This window comes from Drosophila ananassae, chromosome 3R (assembly GCF_017639315.1).
Source record: "Drosophila ananassae strain 14024-0371.13 chromosome 3R, ASM1763931v2, whole genome shotgun sequence".
Classification (NCBI taxonomy): domain Eukaryota; kingdom Metazoa; phylum Arthropoda; class Insecta; order Diptera; family Drosophilidae; genus Drosophila; species Drosophila ananassae.
In genome coordinates, this window is record NC_057930.1 from 11944886 (window position 1) to 11962668 (window position 17783).

Here is a 17783-nt window from a genome sequence, read left to right on the forward strand (position 1 = left end):
CAAAAAGACTTCCTCTTTGAATAACATTTTCTTATCCTTAAACTGATATACCCCTTTAGCAACCTAACACAGAATTATGCAAAGTAATACAAAGTGTCCCCGGCATACATTCGCCAAAGATCTGTTGGGGCAGCATGTTTTCCTCACACTTTCTACTCCGGGTCGTAAATAAGCTGGCGCGGAAGAAAATTAACAGGCAGAGTTCAAGGCTGCCGAGACATGCCGGAGAAAGTGGGCCAAAACGCGGGAGACTCATAAATTTCCTCCTCGCTGCAATTTTCGTTTACGCGTCTAGGCCACACACACACAGTTTTTAACTAAAGCCCAACGACAAGCTCTCCTAGAAAAAATTGATATTTTTTGCACACGGCTTCCAGCTGACCAGGATTCAGCTGTATGTGTATGACCTATCGCTGACCAAGTCCCCATCATATTAACATTTATTTTTCACAGTCATTTTGACTGCGGTGACAACACAGCAGAATATTTTTACAGCCATCGCTGCTGGTGCTGGTATTGCTTTGGCTCCAGATGCCACGGAAATAAAAAAGTGACATGCTCTGGTCCCCTCTGCTTGGAAAAAGGAGTAATGGAATAAAGGACATGGCTGAAATGGGAACAAACAAAAAAGTTTGGAAATGTCAACATCGAATAAGAAATGCTCTAACTTACTAGAAGAGATTTTAAAAATTGAACTTTACTTTAAAGCGAGCTACTAAACTACTATAGTTCTTTGATTTTTGATATTCCCATTGAAAAAATCCTACAGAAAATAGGAAATCACATATCTCAAAAAATGGCAAACAAGGGCTAGCCGCAAGCACAGCTGCAGTTGCCTTTTGGACCGCAAGAGCACCGAAAAAAATATCCCCAGCCCCGATGGCCATAAAAGCCAAACCCACCCACAGTTCGCCTATGCAGCTGTCAGTGGTTTGACTTTTGCTTAAAGCACCAGCCACCAGCCACCAGCCCCACCCGCCATTCATCCCCCTCCGAAAAACGCCTCTGGCCACGCCCCCTGCCACTGTCTCTGTCTCGGAGAAGAGAATCCTTAAAACCAAGTTATGATTTATGCACATTGCTCTGTGAAATCTATTGAGAAATCAGTGACAGTGGAGAAATATGCGAAGCTGGACAGCAGATGGCAGCTGCTTGTGGGGATTCTGGACATGGAATCCTGATGCATAGCTTTGCTTTTCCATGGCTAACCCCCCCACCCCTTCAACCCCTGCCCCAGAGCACTCTTTCTCACTCCAACGGGTCGGCTACTTAATATTGTCAATACGAAGAGTCATTGCGGCTTTTAAGCGCATACCCCTATTTTTTGTTCCTTTCTGCTTATGTGCCATGAATAAACATGGCCAGAGGAAATCTCAAACAAACAAATAACCACAGAAATTTTCTTGAAAAACCAGAGAACAAAACAAATGCCAGATCACTAAGCCACTCAACAGGCTTATGATGGAGCCACATATCACACAGTCTCCACGAAGAGCAATGGGAATATTTTGCCTCAGACATCCTTTGCCTCCTTTGACAATCACAATACAACTCTCTCACACACAATTCCAGTCACATTTGTCAAGTAATTGACTTTGATTTGGAATCCTGATTCTATGGCATATTCCCCAGAAAAATGTGCAAATTCCCAGGGACTAATGCCTGATATTTTGAATTCCATTATGGCCTAGAGTAGTAAAATCTGTAAAATGCATTTGACTTTATGCTGGTCTTTAATGCAACTAAAACAGATAATAAAGTTCAGATTTTGATAAACAGTCAGCTATCTAATAATTTTATTATTTTCCATTGGGGAGACCCTCATCACTTCGAGACACCAGAATTTGAATTTCAAGAATTCACCTGAGAAACACCTGACAGACAGACATATCAGCCATAAATTTGACCTTCGGTGGGAGACAGTTTCCCGTTGCCCTTATCAACACCTGGTGACAATGACACTAAAACCTTTCCCAAGGATAATATGTGAGATGCGAGAGGCCGGCTGTTGCCAAAGCTACTGCAACAGTTACTAATGCACTCGAAGAAAATATTACAAAAAATTTTAAAGATAGTTTTATAAATAAAATCAAATATATTTTTCAGCCTAACTTATTCAAGAATTTGTATTCTTTTGAGAGCTCTTATCTTCTAACTTTGTAATAATTTTCTCACAGTGTACATACTTTTGAGGACGTGTGTGTGCGTCCGCTTGACTGCCTTGACCTGTCATATCGCTGTCATTTGCACACGTTTACCGTTAACGTTAAAGAGCCCACCCATACATGCACACAAATGTATAAAGTGTGATTCACACAGAAAATGTCGTTATGGGGGGCGGAGCTAAAAGGGGGCGGGGCGTCCAGTGTAGCCAAGGCAACAACAAGCATCCAAAAAGGTAAATAGTTTAGTTGGCAAGGCCACACTGGATTACCACCCACTCCAACCTCTCCAAATAACATTTTTTTCGAGTGTATTTTAGACTTGAAAGTGCCACTTTATTTTTTATATTTATATTATTTTGATTATCTTTTTGCTAGTACTTTAAATTTTTTTTTAAACCTTTTTTTTCTCTGTGTAAGTGCCAACCGGGATGAATATCCAATCCGTTCTCTTTCGTTTGGACAGCAGATAAAGTCAACACAGATACTAACACACACACACAGATGCAGATAGACAGCATCAAATTGGCAATAAGCGGCCAGGTGAGGGGGCTAGTAGCTGCCGAGGTGGACATGACAACACTGGCTCGTTAAAGGCGCGACATGAAAGGGGGGCGTGGCAATGGATTCGGTGGCAGGTTGCCAGGCATTTATAGAAATTTTGCACAAGAGTTAGCGTCAATATTGCACACATAGGAGGGACATTGGGGCATGGAATGAATGCAACAACTGTGGAATGCTTTGAAGTTTTATAAATTTATTTTTTAAATATTTAATAACTTCAAAATTAAGCTTAAAAATCAAATAAATAAAAAGTTATGGTATTGTCAGAGTTATTCGTGTTTAAAATATACATGCCAGCCAATAAGCTTTGATGGATTTCAACTGTTTATCCTACACACAACTTCAAGGACCTCTTACCCCTATGATCCCCATATCCCTAGGATGTCCTTCCATACCCTCCCCCTTTGTAAATCCTCCCTCGCAGTCACATTTAGCATAGATGTCGCCTTTGCATAACAAATGTTAGCAACATGTTTCAATAATGAGCCCGTCCCACTGTACAGTAATACCCCTCCGGCAGCCACTGATGAGCTGCCATGGTGCACGATTGAGACATACGTTGCAACATTGGACACCAGCAACCACACCCCTACCCCCACCCCTCTTAGCTCATACCAGCCGCCCCTTAACTTCGACATTCACCCCTGTGGGCATCCCTTTTGGAAGGGCTTGGAAGGGCTTGGACAGCCTTTGAGTTTTGGAGCTGCACTGGGCACCAAATTAATCGTTTCCACTGTGCGGTTGCCATGGCCCCACCCACAATTACCCAACGCCTCCTTAAGCCAGCCCAGAGAAGGGGGCTGGCATGGGGGGGGGGGGGGGAGAGTGAGCGTCGAGTGTATGCGCCTCATTTGTTATGGCCATTTGCATAAATAAGTCACTGGCACTGCCAGTTGGGGCCAGTGTTGCTGGTGGCGGGGGGGGTCGTTTGGTGGGGCAGGGTGGTGCTACAACGGCTTTGTGGCTTTGAGGGGGGGGGGGAAGGGTCAATGGGTGACTCCCGTCCGTCATTTGACGGAGATTGTGTGAATAACTTGATGAACGTTCCGCTGGAGTGGCTGGGGGGGGCCTGTAAACTCAGTTCAGTTGTTCGCTGATTTGTTGGGCTGTTTTCATTTATTTATACTGACTTCTTTTTTTGGCTGCTGAACTTGTTAAAAAGTTGACAAATTCTGAGAGTTATAGTGCTCTTAGGGGATTACGGAATCACTGAAATGGTCGAGTGCTATGGAAGGACCAACCGCAGATAAGCTATGAACTAAAGTACTTTACTTTAGCTTTCCTTTACTTAAAAAATTGATTAAGAAGTATGGTTCTATTAGCTTTTCTTTCTTAAAATTAGTTTTATTAATCCTTAAAATCTACTTAGTCATCAGAATATCCGTTCTAGTGCTAATCTACCAACTAATAATAGTTCCTTTTCCAAGCCACCTTGTTTACTTTCCCCAAGAAGACAAAGTGAAAGTAAAAGTCCAAACAATAACAAACAAAAGCAGAAGGCGAAACAGTAAGCAAGGACAACCGTTTAATGGTCACAACAGTGGGGAAGGTCCTGCATCCTTCTTGTCTCCCTCATACTTTACACTCCCTACAACTTTCTCTTTCGCCTGCCATCGTCCTTTTTTTTCCTTTCAGTTTCAGGGATGCGTGACAATATGCCGTTTAATTATACGTCAGGATACCCACTTTCCCCTGCCCCAACCCACCGCCATGCCACACCGACGCCCCTCAGCCATTGTTTCTGCTTTTGTTGCTGTTGTTGTGATATCGCACACACATTTTAAAAGTCAATTATCCGCACATAACGCACATCGTTGAGGGGTGCTGGGGGTGTCAGGGGGCGGATAATGTGGCGGAGGAACTGAATCGGAGGGGTAGGAAGGGGGTGGAGCGGGGAAGGTTGGCAACCCATTGCATCCTTGCCACGCGTCAAATTTGGCGCGTTTACATTTTTTCCCCTCATCGGCTTCCTCAGTTTCAGTTCCATTTCTTAAAGGGGCACTTGAAAAAAACTTTAAAAAGGGACATTTTTTAATGAAAAGTAGCTTAAAAAATTTATTAAAATTATGAGAAAAAATTCTATTTATTTTTAAGAACAAATTAAGTAAATCTTCAGGAACATAACTATTTCTTCCATTGTTCACTTTTCTTTTAAATTTGATTTGTTTTTCCGAGTGCCTCAACTTTTCCGATAACTAAGAAACCGGGATGAAAGTTTATTACTTTCTCGGGACGACTCCTTGGCATGCGAAACTGTGGACAGCAGAAAGAAAGAAAGCGGAGAAAGTCAAAGGAAGCGCAGGCGGCGAAGGATGTCTCGGCAAATTGAATTACATGAGAGACATGAGACGGGGTAACGAAGAAAACGAGCCATAAGACTTCGATACTAAACCGATAATAACATAATCACCCCACGCCTCCCTCTTCAATAGGGGCAACTATAAAGTGAGCTTTAGTTACCGTTAACAAGCCATGTATCCTGCCACAGGACTCCGCCTCTTGCCTCCTTTAGATTATCCTTTATTTATTCCTTCTTGCTCGATTGATAGTGCGGTAAAAGTTTGTACATTGAGATGGCCAGTGGCTCTGTTACCTGTCTTTTCTTAAAAGTGGCAAGAAGTTTTCCAAAGATGCTTCTAGGATATCGAATTCTGAAAAATTATAGCCAATTAGGAGGGAAACTATTATATTTGTTTAATATAAAATTTGTAAATATATTAAATTTATTTTTTAATAAACTCCTTATACTCACAAGATCCATTCCCAATCCCAGAGACAAGTAGGTCAGGGTAATTGTTCAATACTTTCCACGTAATTGTGGGCCTATATGTGTATCTCTTTGTGTGTGTAACTGTGTATCTGTGTGTGGGTGTGTGGGCCATCTCGTTGGACTCATTGAGGCAAATAGGCTGTGCCGTGTAATTGGCAACAATTTGCATAACAATCCTGCGACTGTTTTGCATAAGTCCTGCGACGATGCAACATAATAACCGAAAGCAGAAGAACAAGGAGTAGGACCATGAAGCGTAGATGCTGGCAGGGAGAGGGTGCCGAGGGGTGTAGAAGGATGGGGAGGCACTTACGTACACATTAGAAATTCCTTCTTTTCGAGGCTGCAAGGACATCGCTGCCAGATGGAGGGGGAGAGAGAAAGGCCTCCTGGCAGAGGCAATTATGTGCTTCGCTTGAGCCGCACTCCACATATACGACTCCTTTTCACCGCCCCCCCCCGTCTCCTACTGCCCCATCCTTTCCCCCTCTCCGCTCCTCTCAAGTATCCTTTCAAGACAGCCTGCCTCGTAAAAGTCGCTGCCGGAAATGCAATGGCAAAAGCGGCAGCAGCGGCAGGAAAAAAATGGGAAAACCCAAATGAAATCTCTGCCAGTGCTACAAAATGCAACCGTTTCCTCCCAACTTGCATCCCTCTCTACTTCTTTTTAAACACACATACATACATACATACATATACCTCTTCTAGAAAGTTATCAAAATTGAAATTTTTTTACATTTTGTATTTTGTGAGCCCGAAAAGAACTTTGCATCCCACAGCACTGCCGCTGAAGAAGTTTATAAGATCCACTTTAATATTGTCGAGTGCTTGATTTCTGCCACGCCTCTGGCTCGGCAGCCGCCCACTTTGCCGCCCCATCACCAGTCGGCGAAAAAATCTCATCATCAGAAATTAAAACTTAAACACAAAAGCCAGGCCTAGGCAGCTGCCGGAAAAGAGTCTTCCATCCTGATGTTTTTTCTTTTCAACAATTATTAAAAAACAAGTAAAGGAAATGAGGAAAGATAAGTAGAGATCAAGGATAGAGGAGAGTTTAAAGACCAGAGGATACTCCTTAATTTGTCTTTAATTGTAAATATTAAGCTCCTTAATAGCTATAACAAAGAGTAAGAATTCTATTTTCAAATTTATCTATAATTTTTTAATTTAAAACCCAAGAACCTTATATACCCCTACCTCCAAAAAAAAGTAGGAAATGAAATGAAATATCCGCCGCAGCAATATGCAACAGTTTTGCAGCCATTATGCTTGATTGAGTTTTTCCATTTGGTCTTAGAAAGTCAATCCGCCATCCGGCCAACATCCTTATTCCTCACCCTCATCCTCATCCTTATTCTTGTCGTTATCCTCTTGCCGCCATCAAGCTACCGTTGCAGCCATCTTAAATTAATAAAAATGTTTTGCCCAAGACAGGACCCCCGGGCAGCCGAGTCCGGTCCCAGAATTGGGCTAATAAATTTACAAAAATGAGTTCGACGCTTAATTTGCCATGAGCATTTTTCATTTTATTTCGCACCGGACTTGGGAACATGGCTTTTAAGCCCCCGCCAAAATGGATTCGAGGGAAAACCCAACAAATACACGGTCATACACAGAAGCGGAGAACACGGAAAACAGAAGGCTACCGAATGAATGAAAATGAAAATGAAAATGAACAACAAGATGGGAGGCTGAAGTATGTGGCGGGTGGAGAGTTCTGGCGGGCGGAGTTGGAAAAGCTACTTAACGAAAACAAGTAAACAGGAATTTATTTTCCGGAATCCTCGAAAGCATTACTAACTGCACGATGCTCTTCTTTGGATTTGGCAAGTCCTTAAGAAAGTTATTTATTTTGAATTACAGACTAATCATTCTCCTTAAGGTTTCAATTACGTTTTCTCTTGAAATTTTGCTAACAAAACCACTACAAAGGTAGTGTAACCATCAGAGCATTAATTTCAGAGTAAAATCACATTTATATAAAGATAAATAAATATTGAAAAAAAATAAATATGTATGTAGGGCTTTTGTGTGTTCAGCTGCCTGTAAATCAACAAAAATACACAGGCAGTTAATTTGCATAAAGTAAAAGTTTTCCCCCCGGCCTTGTACTTAATAAATCGCTGGCAGTCAGTAGTCAGTATTCATTCCCTTTGGTCAGAACACACCATTTACTTTCCTTTTGATTCTCTCCATTCCAGCTTGGACTTTCGGCCCAGTCGTGGTATTTACGATTTGCAAATCAAGAACACCTCCTACAATCGGGATAATGGACGGTTCGAGTGCCGAATCAAGGCAAAGGGCACCGGGGCGGATGTCCATCAGGAGTTCTACAATCTGACAGTGCTGACGGCTCCCCACCCGCCGATGGTCACTCCCGGAAATTTGGCGGTGGCCACCGAGGAGAAGCCATTGGAATTGACGTGCAGCAGTATCGGAGGCTCCCCAGATCCCATGATAACGTAAGCAAGTCCACATATTCAACTTTTATGACAAGCTAGGGTTATCTTTTCGCCCTATATCCCATAGTTTGTTCTTCTCCAAACGAAGTCCTTTAAACTCTTTAACATTTTTTGTTGCTTTTCTTTTTGGGTTTGTGGCCAAAGTAAATCACTTAACGGGCGGTTGCCTTCATTAATAATGCTTTTGTAACTGTTACCATTTCTCTATTTCCTCTGTTTTTGGCACTAAATCGTGGCCATCGCTCTCGTATTTTTTGCAGCTGGTACCGCGAAGGCAGCACCGTGCCACTGCAGTCGTACGCCCTGAAGGGCGGATCGAAGAACCACTATACGAATGCCACCCTGCAGATTGTGCCCCGACGGGCCGACGATGGCGCCAAGTACAAGTGCGTTGTCTGGAACCGAGCCATGCCCGAGGGTCACACCCTAGAGACCAGTGTCTCTCTGAATGTCAACTGTGAGTAGTCGAGGGCGTTGAACACATTTTTTGGGTATTGGGGTTTTATAAAAAGCTTTAAATATTTTTAATACAAAATAAATTTGAATAAAGGTCATTAGAAATTAGAAAAACATACAACTTGTAGCATACTTTCCCTTACATTAATATTTAATCTTTTTAGTTTCTTAACTAAGTTTCAGTTTGAAAAGAAAACCACGTAATCCTTTAATAATTACCTCACCCAAACTCCATTTAAAAGCCGTTTATTCCTTGACCTCAAAAACTTGGTCAGCGCTAAGCCGACAAACAAAGTTATTTCCGATTCTCATTCTTCACTTCGGGCATATTTTTTTTTTTGGTTTTTGCAATTAAAGTTTTGGCAAGAGCGTTATGAGAACATATGTTGCCAATTCCGCACCGTTTGCTGTCGCATGATCAACGTGACCGAAAAGCCAAACACATGACACGAGACACATAAAGTGTCTGCCACCCAGAGGCGTCCGCCCCCCCACACAATGCCACTTGACTGTTAGTTATTGGGCCACAACAACTGAAATCAGCTGCAGCCCGACCGACCGGAGCATCAACTTGTCATATTAGTTGGCAACTTTACCCCACTCTTGCCCCCGCTAACCAGATCCGTAACATCATAACACATTTGATGCGGATATTAAATTTTCGGGACACATTTAAGGCAGAGAACGGAGCAACCAAAGCGGCCAAAGCGGCCAACGCGGCGTATGCGCAATCTACTTGTCACCGCGCGCTCTCACACTGCATTTAATAAAAATCACTAGCAATGACATGTTACGGAATCTGCATAAAATTTATGCAATCAAATAAAGTAACAAGCTACGGCAACTACTACAAGCAATAAAAGGCAAAAAAATATTGGGGGCAGGATGGGGCAGAAGAGGCAAGCTGAGCTTGCCACAAATATATTCATAGGAAAACATAAATTGCAGTCATTTTTATACACGCCGGATTTGTAGCCGCAAAAGCAGACAACAAGAACAGCTCATATGTGTTTATATATAAATGTCTCTTATAAATATATATGGTGTGTGTATGATTGCGTGTTTCTTTCTCGGCGTCGTCAACGTAACAAATATTTATAGTCTTTTTCATTTCGCAAAAAAAAAGAAAAGAAATGAACGTCAAGTTAAGAAAAGGAGAAAAGGATAGTTTTGTATGGGCCACAAAAATACTTATTAATAAGGGGTATGAATAAAAGATTCCCTAAGATTGCCTAAAACCTAATCCCACATAGATAACCTGTTAATTAAATACATTTCTTTTATTTAAGGATATAGATTTTATAAATATAGGGTACTCTACTGCCCTCCATAAAAAATACCAAGAAACAAACACAACAAACCACAGACAACAAACTGAATAAGAATAAATGACAACCGCCAAGTGGTTCTAGGGACATAGCATGGGAATGAGAGCCCTCCGAAAGTAGAACTCCTTTTATGGCTGCGGCAGGCGTGGTCGATGCAATTTTTCGGCGTGTGCCAGGAGTCCAGGTCCTGCTGCTGCTATTTATGATGCTCATTTAAAATCCATTAGCAGCAAGTCAGCCCGAGACCGGGCCACTGGCAGGCAACACCACCAAGCCGAACAATTTCTGGCTGCCACCTACCCTTCCCGCCGGCGGGTCAAAAGTGAAGCCTCCAAGGTGCATTCAGCCGCAAATGGGGCGGGCCATGCTGGAAGGGAATAGGGGGAGGCGCCGCAGGAGCCGTATGCTTCTGAAGCAGTAAAAGCCGCATCAACAAACTTTGCCCAGCGATTGGTGAGATGTTCGACAAGAACAATTGAATTTGCAGCGGCATTCCGGGCTTTCAGTTGGCTTCCAAATTTGAAATGCCTGCGGGCGGCACACGAAAGGCTCATATGGCTCACATGGCTCGCATGGCAAATGGCCAAAACACAGTTTGACAGTCATTGTTAGGCCTGCGGGCCATTGCAATTTCGAGGCCCAAATTGTGTTGCTGCCTTGGTAGGCTAATTTTGATGGAATTTGTTAAAAGCAACTATTTGCTTTGACTAATTGGCAATCAGAGTGGTTCAAGCAATTGGAAAATGCATAATTTGTTTTATTTTTGATGAGACTTGTAAAAGAAATGCATAAATGTTAATTGGTTCTTTATTTGGTTATATTTAAATTGTCATTTTTCCCACTAGCCATATGACAAGTATAACTTTCTGTCTTCAAATCTAATTGAATACAAATTATTTACGGTCACTTAATGAAAAACTATTAGAAATTTAATAGAGTATTTTAAATGTGAAAATAAATATCCAGTTCAACAACTAGCAGAATCTTATCTCATCATCAGAATCTGTTTTTTTGCGAAAATTTAAATCCATTTTTCACTCTTGAAGGGCACCCGTATTGTTGTTGATATCTCTATTTCCTCCAACTGTCAAAATTAGTTGGAAATCAGACATCATGTCCTAATTTTCTGCACCACCCTTGGCCCAAATAGGAAAACATTTCGATGGCCTGTAGTTTGACACGCACTGTACGACAGCTGCAGATGCATTGAGACGGATATGAATGCGGATTCGAGGAAAAGACGACGCTGTCTCATGACTGTGATTGTGATTGATAAGCAATTGATAGCGAAGCCATCCGAGGAAGAAAGTGGAGGTGGAAGGTGGAGGAGCACAAACAGAATGGGGACGGAAGTGGTGTATGGGAATGGGAATGGGAAACAGCAGCTGACAAATGGCAGGGCAATTTTTTAATTGAAAATGTTTGCATGGATTCTTGAAAGCGCTGCCAATGTCATTCGATTCATGGATGTGCCGAGTATGTGTCTCGTTCTTCTCTAACGAAGCTGTCTCTTTCTTGTCTGCTTCTTCACCCACATATATATACATATACATATATATATATATGGGAGATATAGAGGCAAACATATATATCTGTTTGCCGTCTCGGTTTGTTTATTTCACTCTCTGGCTGTTGCTGTGTGTGTGCATTGCGTGTTGTGCCTGCATTTGATTGATTTATGCCAGGGGCTACAAAAAAAAAACAAGAAACACAAATACAAAACTCAAAAAAATAAAACACAAAAATTGAGAGAGAAAAATGGGAAAAAATTGAGATGGAGAAAATATATATATTTTTGGAAAAATAAACTCCCAATGCGTCATGTTGTCATCGAGGCGACTTCTCCTCCGACCGTTGAGTGTTTTATAACGTGCGAAAATCCCCAAATGAAATTATTGAAAATGTCTCTCTCACACCCCTCTGGCCCGCAATTTCTGTGTTTTTCCTAGATGGAATAAAAAAGAATTCATATAAAGCCAGGGCGCTGCCTTTTTGGCGTTTTCGGTTAGGTGTGCTGGCAGGTAGGCAGGCAGGCAGGCAGCTTCGTGGGTGGCAAGGCCATCAAATTGCGCATACGCAACGTGGGCACGCATAGACAAAACACGAGGGCCAACAACGCCTTGTCAACTTGGCACAGTTTGCTGCACCTGTGAGAGGCACGTTCCACCTTGTATAACATTCCAAGCCTCCACCTACTCCCCGAATACGATGGGGTTTGGCAAATGCAATCTCCAGCCTGAAATTTCAAGCACCACCCCCCTTTTATGGAACACACACACACACAGGTGTGTCCTGCACGTGACTTTTGTTCAGTTGCATGCACCGCACGTAATAAACCTTTGCCATTCCATACATCCACATACTTCTTGAACGCGACAATCGCGGAATTTAAGAGGTATTAGCAGGGTAATCAAAAGTCGAACAGGTTTTGCGATATTGGAAAGGTTTCTTATAAATAAAATATTTCTTATAAACCATATTAGCTTAGTTTTTATTTGTTTATTTTTATCTGCCAGTTTCATGAAATTGAAATAATTAATATTTCAAAAATGGTCTTTAAGACAAACAACCATTCCACTACTCAAAAAAAATCTAAAAATTATTATACCTATATTTTATTAACAGTATCCTGCTGTCTGGATCTCTGATCCTTCCCGTCTATACCCATTTTTTTATTCCTTCCTTTGATTATTTTTTGTTCTTTTTTTGAGGAGTCCTTGGCCAAAAAGTCGCCGACGACGAAGACAAACAGCACTCATGTGTCATGGACCGCTGGAGTGGAAAGCAAACCCGTTGAAAAGACATTTCAATTTGAATAAAAAAGATGCTTTTTCCAAGAGTGGCGCAAGGCGGTGGTGCTACCAGGTGTGTGGCATGCAAATGCATCCTCAACTGCAACTCTCCGGGCCGTCGATGTCATTTGACAATAATGCGCATTAGCCAGAAGATTACCCAAGACAAACAGAACCGGAATTGGCAGTTGAAAATATTTCCGAATTTGTTTCCTCACGTCTGAAATATTTGCCAGTCACTTTTAATGTTTTATTCAATTGAAAATTATTTAAAAAATCTAGAATATAATTCTAGGTAATGAAAATAATTCTATTTGAAATCTAGATTATAGAACATCAATTTAAGTGAGTAATTTATGTCCCACTGAATTGCACATCTTCCAAAGACCCAACCTCACGTTTAAACAAACCACATTGCACAACCACTGGCCCTCCCAGCTCATACACCTCCACCTTGACTTGACGAGACAGGCGAACGTTTCCTGGAAATCGCAATCACATCTCGGAAAAGTCAGCACGTCTCGAGTTTCGGGCTCGAGCTCGGTCTGTTTCATGTTATGGCTTTGGCCAATATCATTCGAATACTTGGAGATTCGGCCAGGATTCGTTGCCTGTCCGTTTTGATTATGCCACTGCCGGCGCAAGCTGGAGTGAAAAAAAGGCCAAGAAGAGGCCAGAGAGCCATGAAACAAAAAAAAAAGCGTGAAACCAGCGACGATGTCTGTTGACTTGGCTACACGAAAACCTTTTTACACCAGGACGGGAACAGAAAGTCGGTCTAATGCTGCACACAATTGCAATTAGTGTCAGTGCCGGGGCAATGTCAGCCAACCGACTTCGGTTTTTGGTTGGGTTTTAGGTTGGCTTTTGGTCCTGGTTATTGGCCAGCTTCTTGGCCATTTGCATAACCACAAAAGGAATGCGGCAAGATGGCCAAGACAAACCGACATTTTTGGCTAGCAATTTTTGAGTTTTAAGTTGCCTCAACGAGCTTACTCCTTGTTACACTCGACAAAAGTTTCTTCCTGGCTAAGAATGGAACCATTTCATATTTAAGAACCTACCTCATTTTTCCTTAGTGTACACTTCAAGATAGCTCCCTCATAGCAATTTTTCTGTGCTTCGGCTCAGTTTTCTTAAGCTGATTTCAACTTTATCCCCTTCCTTTTTCGTCGGACTCTTTTGGCCAAGTTTAAAATTTCTGGCTTTTAACGGCATTTTAATGAATGCAGGAAGCAGCATTGTTGTAGTGGACCCAAGCTAGACTTTGGACTTTTGAGTGCTACTAGAGTAGAAGAACTCTCAACTTGAGACTTTTTTAGAGACCACCGGACTCAGTTGGCAGGTAAAGCAGGTAACACAGGATGACAAACCAACAGGAAAAGAAACTTTAAGCCGCTTTAAGCAGGAATTATAGAAACAAATGTTTCAGCAAAGGATTCTTCTGGTCGAGTGTTTTTCAGATGTCCTGGCTTCGGCTTAACAGCTTTTGTGACAAAAGCAAAATTAATTGCTTTGCCCAATTTCAATTAACTGCACTTTTTGGTTGACCCAACACAGCAACTTCATCATCATTGTCCCCGTCAGTGGGTAACCGCAAGTGCTCTACAGGACTCCTCCACATGTTTTTGTTTTCGCAGTACTCACTGTACGTCCAAAGCCAATTCAATTAATTTCCACCAGCCATATGGCACCTACGGACTAATGCACAAAGCGCAATCAAGTGCACAATGAAGTGACACCCTCAACACCCATCTCCCCTCCCCTCACCTCACTGACCCCTTTTTTTTTTTTTGTTGTGCTCAATGACCCCCTTTGCTGGGGTCCCGAAAATGTATGCTATAGTTTTTATAAGCCATCGATTGCCGGTGCCATAAAAGTTGGCCATTCAACTTGGCCCAGAGTGGATGGCAGTTGGAGGTTGGAGTTTGGTGGGAAATACGCGCAGCATAATGACTACACTCTGGCACATGTATCAGTTGATTTATTTTAAATCCGTCTGTATATTCTGGCCATATCGATGATGTGGCAGTTTTGCTTGGCTTTTGTTACAAAAACACAAATGCCAGTTGAATTGGCTTCAACTCCCAAACAATTGAGTTCTTTCTGCAGTTTTTCATTTAAAAAAACTAAAATGTTATTAAAGCTATTGGCCATATGTCATCTGGATTTAATGCCTTTTTCAAATATGCTTCACTGACTAACATTTTCTCCCCTTGAAGCTTCAGGAAAAAAGAAATCCCTGCTTCCATTAGGTTTCTTAATTTGAACACATTTCCACTGGCATTTCGATATTTATTTTTTCTCCGCTGAAAGACCAGAGGCATGAGAGTGTATCCTGACGGGGGAACAGGACTATAGCAGAGCAGGACTATAGTACAGGAGGTGGTTAGGTGTTGCCAGCATGCGCGCCGGAAGTCACGTGATGTGTTCACTGTGACACGTACGCGACAGCAGGCAAAGGAAGCAGCAGCAGCAGCAGCAGCAACAGCAGAAGAATCGGCGGCAGCTGCAACCCGCCCCCGCTCCTTTCACCTTTCCCCTCCTGCCTCGCCCCTCGCTTTTTCCCGTTTGCCGCCTTTGTCGTCTGTAACTTTTCAATTTGGACAAGATGGAAAGCTGGGGGTGGAAAATGTCAGCTGCATAAAGACGGCATATGCAGCTGAAGGCAAATTCACAGCGAGAAATATTAAAAATATATAATTTAATAAAATAAGATTATAAATATGATTGGCAAGAGATTAATAAATGATTATAGCTGTTTTAAATTAAATCCCAAAAGGGGATTTTTTCCTATTTTTTAATAAAATTTTAAACCCAAAGTAATGCCTCTACAAATTGTCACCATAATCTCTTAAAAGATACTCTCAAAAGAGAATATCTAAAATATATTTTTCACACACACATTTTCCTCTGTGTGCAGTTTGAGACTTATAGCCTGCGAAAAGCTTAAAGCCAAACAGCAAACTCGACTCATTAAAATAACTCCGAGCAGGTGTGTGTGATACATCCTGCCTGAAATGGCAAGGTACGGGAAACCATCCGGGCGAAGCAACACCAACAATTACAACAACAACACAAAAACCCTGAGTTTCGGCCCAGTTCCGGGTTAAATAATTAAATTTCCCTGCAAAAATGGCCAGCGGGCATAAGTTACGCCACGGCCAACGCGGCGTATGCGCAACGTTTCATTTTTATTTAACGCTGCCTAGCCGGAAGCCAGGATCTCGTCGACTCGGCTTGGGTTTTGGGTTGCGGGTACGTTTTGGTTTGAGTTGCGTTGCTTGGGACTGGACCAGGTGAATGCCAGGTGGGCAATGCACGTGGTGCAGTTGCCAAGCAGGTGGGGAAGGTTGCTGGTGCAGGAGGCGCATATTTCATGGCACTAATGTAGCTGGTCATAAAATCACAATGTGCAAGCCGAGCCAGTGGAGCAAACATCCATGGAAGGTGGTATTGGAAGGAGGCTTGGCGTGGCCGTGGGGGCGTGGCAGCATACATGTGAACAAGGTCCAGGCCAGGCAACTCATTTAAAAAATTTGCGCGTAAAAAAATGCAAGATGGTTCCTTCTAAAAACTCAACTGCAAATGCTCTTTCTTCTTTAAACAAAAAAGGACCAGAAAATTGCGCAAAAATAGAACTTAAAACTTGTTCCTAGAATTTGATGCAGATTGATAGAGAAATAATTCACAAATCATTTAAGATACTTCTCCCAAAAATCGGATGGAAATTGACCAAAATATAGCTTTGGCAGGGGGTCATAATTTCCTCCCCATGCACTTTCCACATTTCGAAGGGGATCCCCCAGAAATTGTGACAAAAAATCTAAAAAAAAGTTCACTTTTGATTTTGATGCAGATATAGCCTTCGCAGGGGGTCATAATGTCCTCCCCATCCACTTTCCACATTTGGAAGGGGTTCTCCCAGAAAATGTGACGAAAAATCTAAAAAGTATTTTGTTTCTAGATTTTGATGCAGATTGATGGAGAGTCAATCTAAAAATCATTTGAGATACTCCCCTATAGAATCGGAAGAAAAGATATCGCCAAGATATAGCCTTTGCGGAGAGAAATTTTATCCTCCCCATGGGATCTTCGAAAGTTAAATGTCAAAGTGGAAAGTTCTTTGGAATTTAAGTCTTAACATTTTTTTTTAGTTTTAAAGAATTTATAAATTCCTCACCAAGTTCCGATTTATTTGTTTGTCTTGTAAGTTTTAAGACGAACAAATTCCAATGAAAAATCGTTATTCTCAGCTCAAGAAATAGAAATTAATTTTTCGCTTTTCTCACACATTTCTGCTATTATTAAACTATGGAAAATAGGAAAAAAATGAAATGAAGGCGAGTGCCGTGGCAAATGTCAGGACAGCAAGAATTCTGGTGTAGGACTAACAGGACCTCGGGAGGGGCAAGAGTGATGGGCGTGGCAGCAACACCCCGACATCAGCGTGAAACTACATGGATGGCTGGGCATGAAAATGGCCAGGGGGCTTCCATCCCACAATAGTGGGTGAGACGGTGAGAAGGTGGGGTGGTGCAGAAGCACCATGTGTTGAAATGCAAACTTGATTTTTTCCATACCATCCTTCGTGGCTTCTGTTTTTCTGGTCTCCCTCGCCGGTCCGCTGACAAGCTCTGCTCATTAAATTTTATTTTATAATTACACACACCAGCAAACACACACACTGCCATACTCACGCACATTAGCACATACACAAATGTATTTGTATATGTACGGTGTGTGTGTGTGTGTGTTCATGGTCCCTCATTTAGGAGTTAGGCTTTAATGTTTTCGGGCAACGCGTAATTGGGTCCCGGATAACGCAGAATTTTTCTAGGAAACTGTTTTTTAGCATGGCCTTTTTTTGAAGGAAAAATTTAGATTACAAAGGCTGTAGCATTTATTTTTTAAAGATTAAAAAGAAAATAATATATTAAATATAGAAAATAGAAGATTATAGTTGAAGTATTTTTATTACGATTTTTTTGTAAAAGGCAAAACCACTTTTATAAAAGAATATTAAAATATATTCTTTATATTTTTTATATATAGTATTTTTTTTTGTATTTTTAAGTAAACTATTAGAATTCTGCAAATAACGTAGGCCCATTTACTTCGCTTTACGAATTAGAAAACCAACACAAACAATTGGCCAAAATGTTGGGCCGCCAACAACACATGTATCGGGCTATCAGGGCTGTAACTGCGAGGAAAATGGGAAATGGGGGAAAAGCCGTAAAGTGCTG

The 17783-nt window shown here is 41.7% G+C and overlaps 1 protein-coding gene across 6 annotated transcripts in view; it reads left to right on the forward strand.

The window, feature by feature from the left end:
- Window positions 1–17783, forward strand: part of LOC6507231 (hemicentin-2) — a 95666-nt gene that overhangs the window by 55554 nt on the left and 22329 nt on the right. For all 6 annotated transcript variants that reach the window (XM_032455316.2, XM_032455317.2, XM_044716351.1 and 3 more), the window contains exons 4-5: window positions 7698–7958; window positions 8219–8415. In XM_032455316.2, coding sequence (XP_032311207.1) covers window positions 7698–7958; window positions 8219–8415 — 458 coding nt within the window. The remainder of the gene's footprint in view (window positions 1–7697; window positions 7959–8218; window positions 8416–17783) is intronic.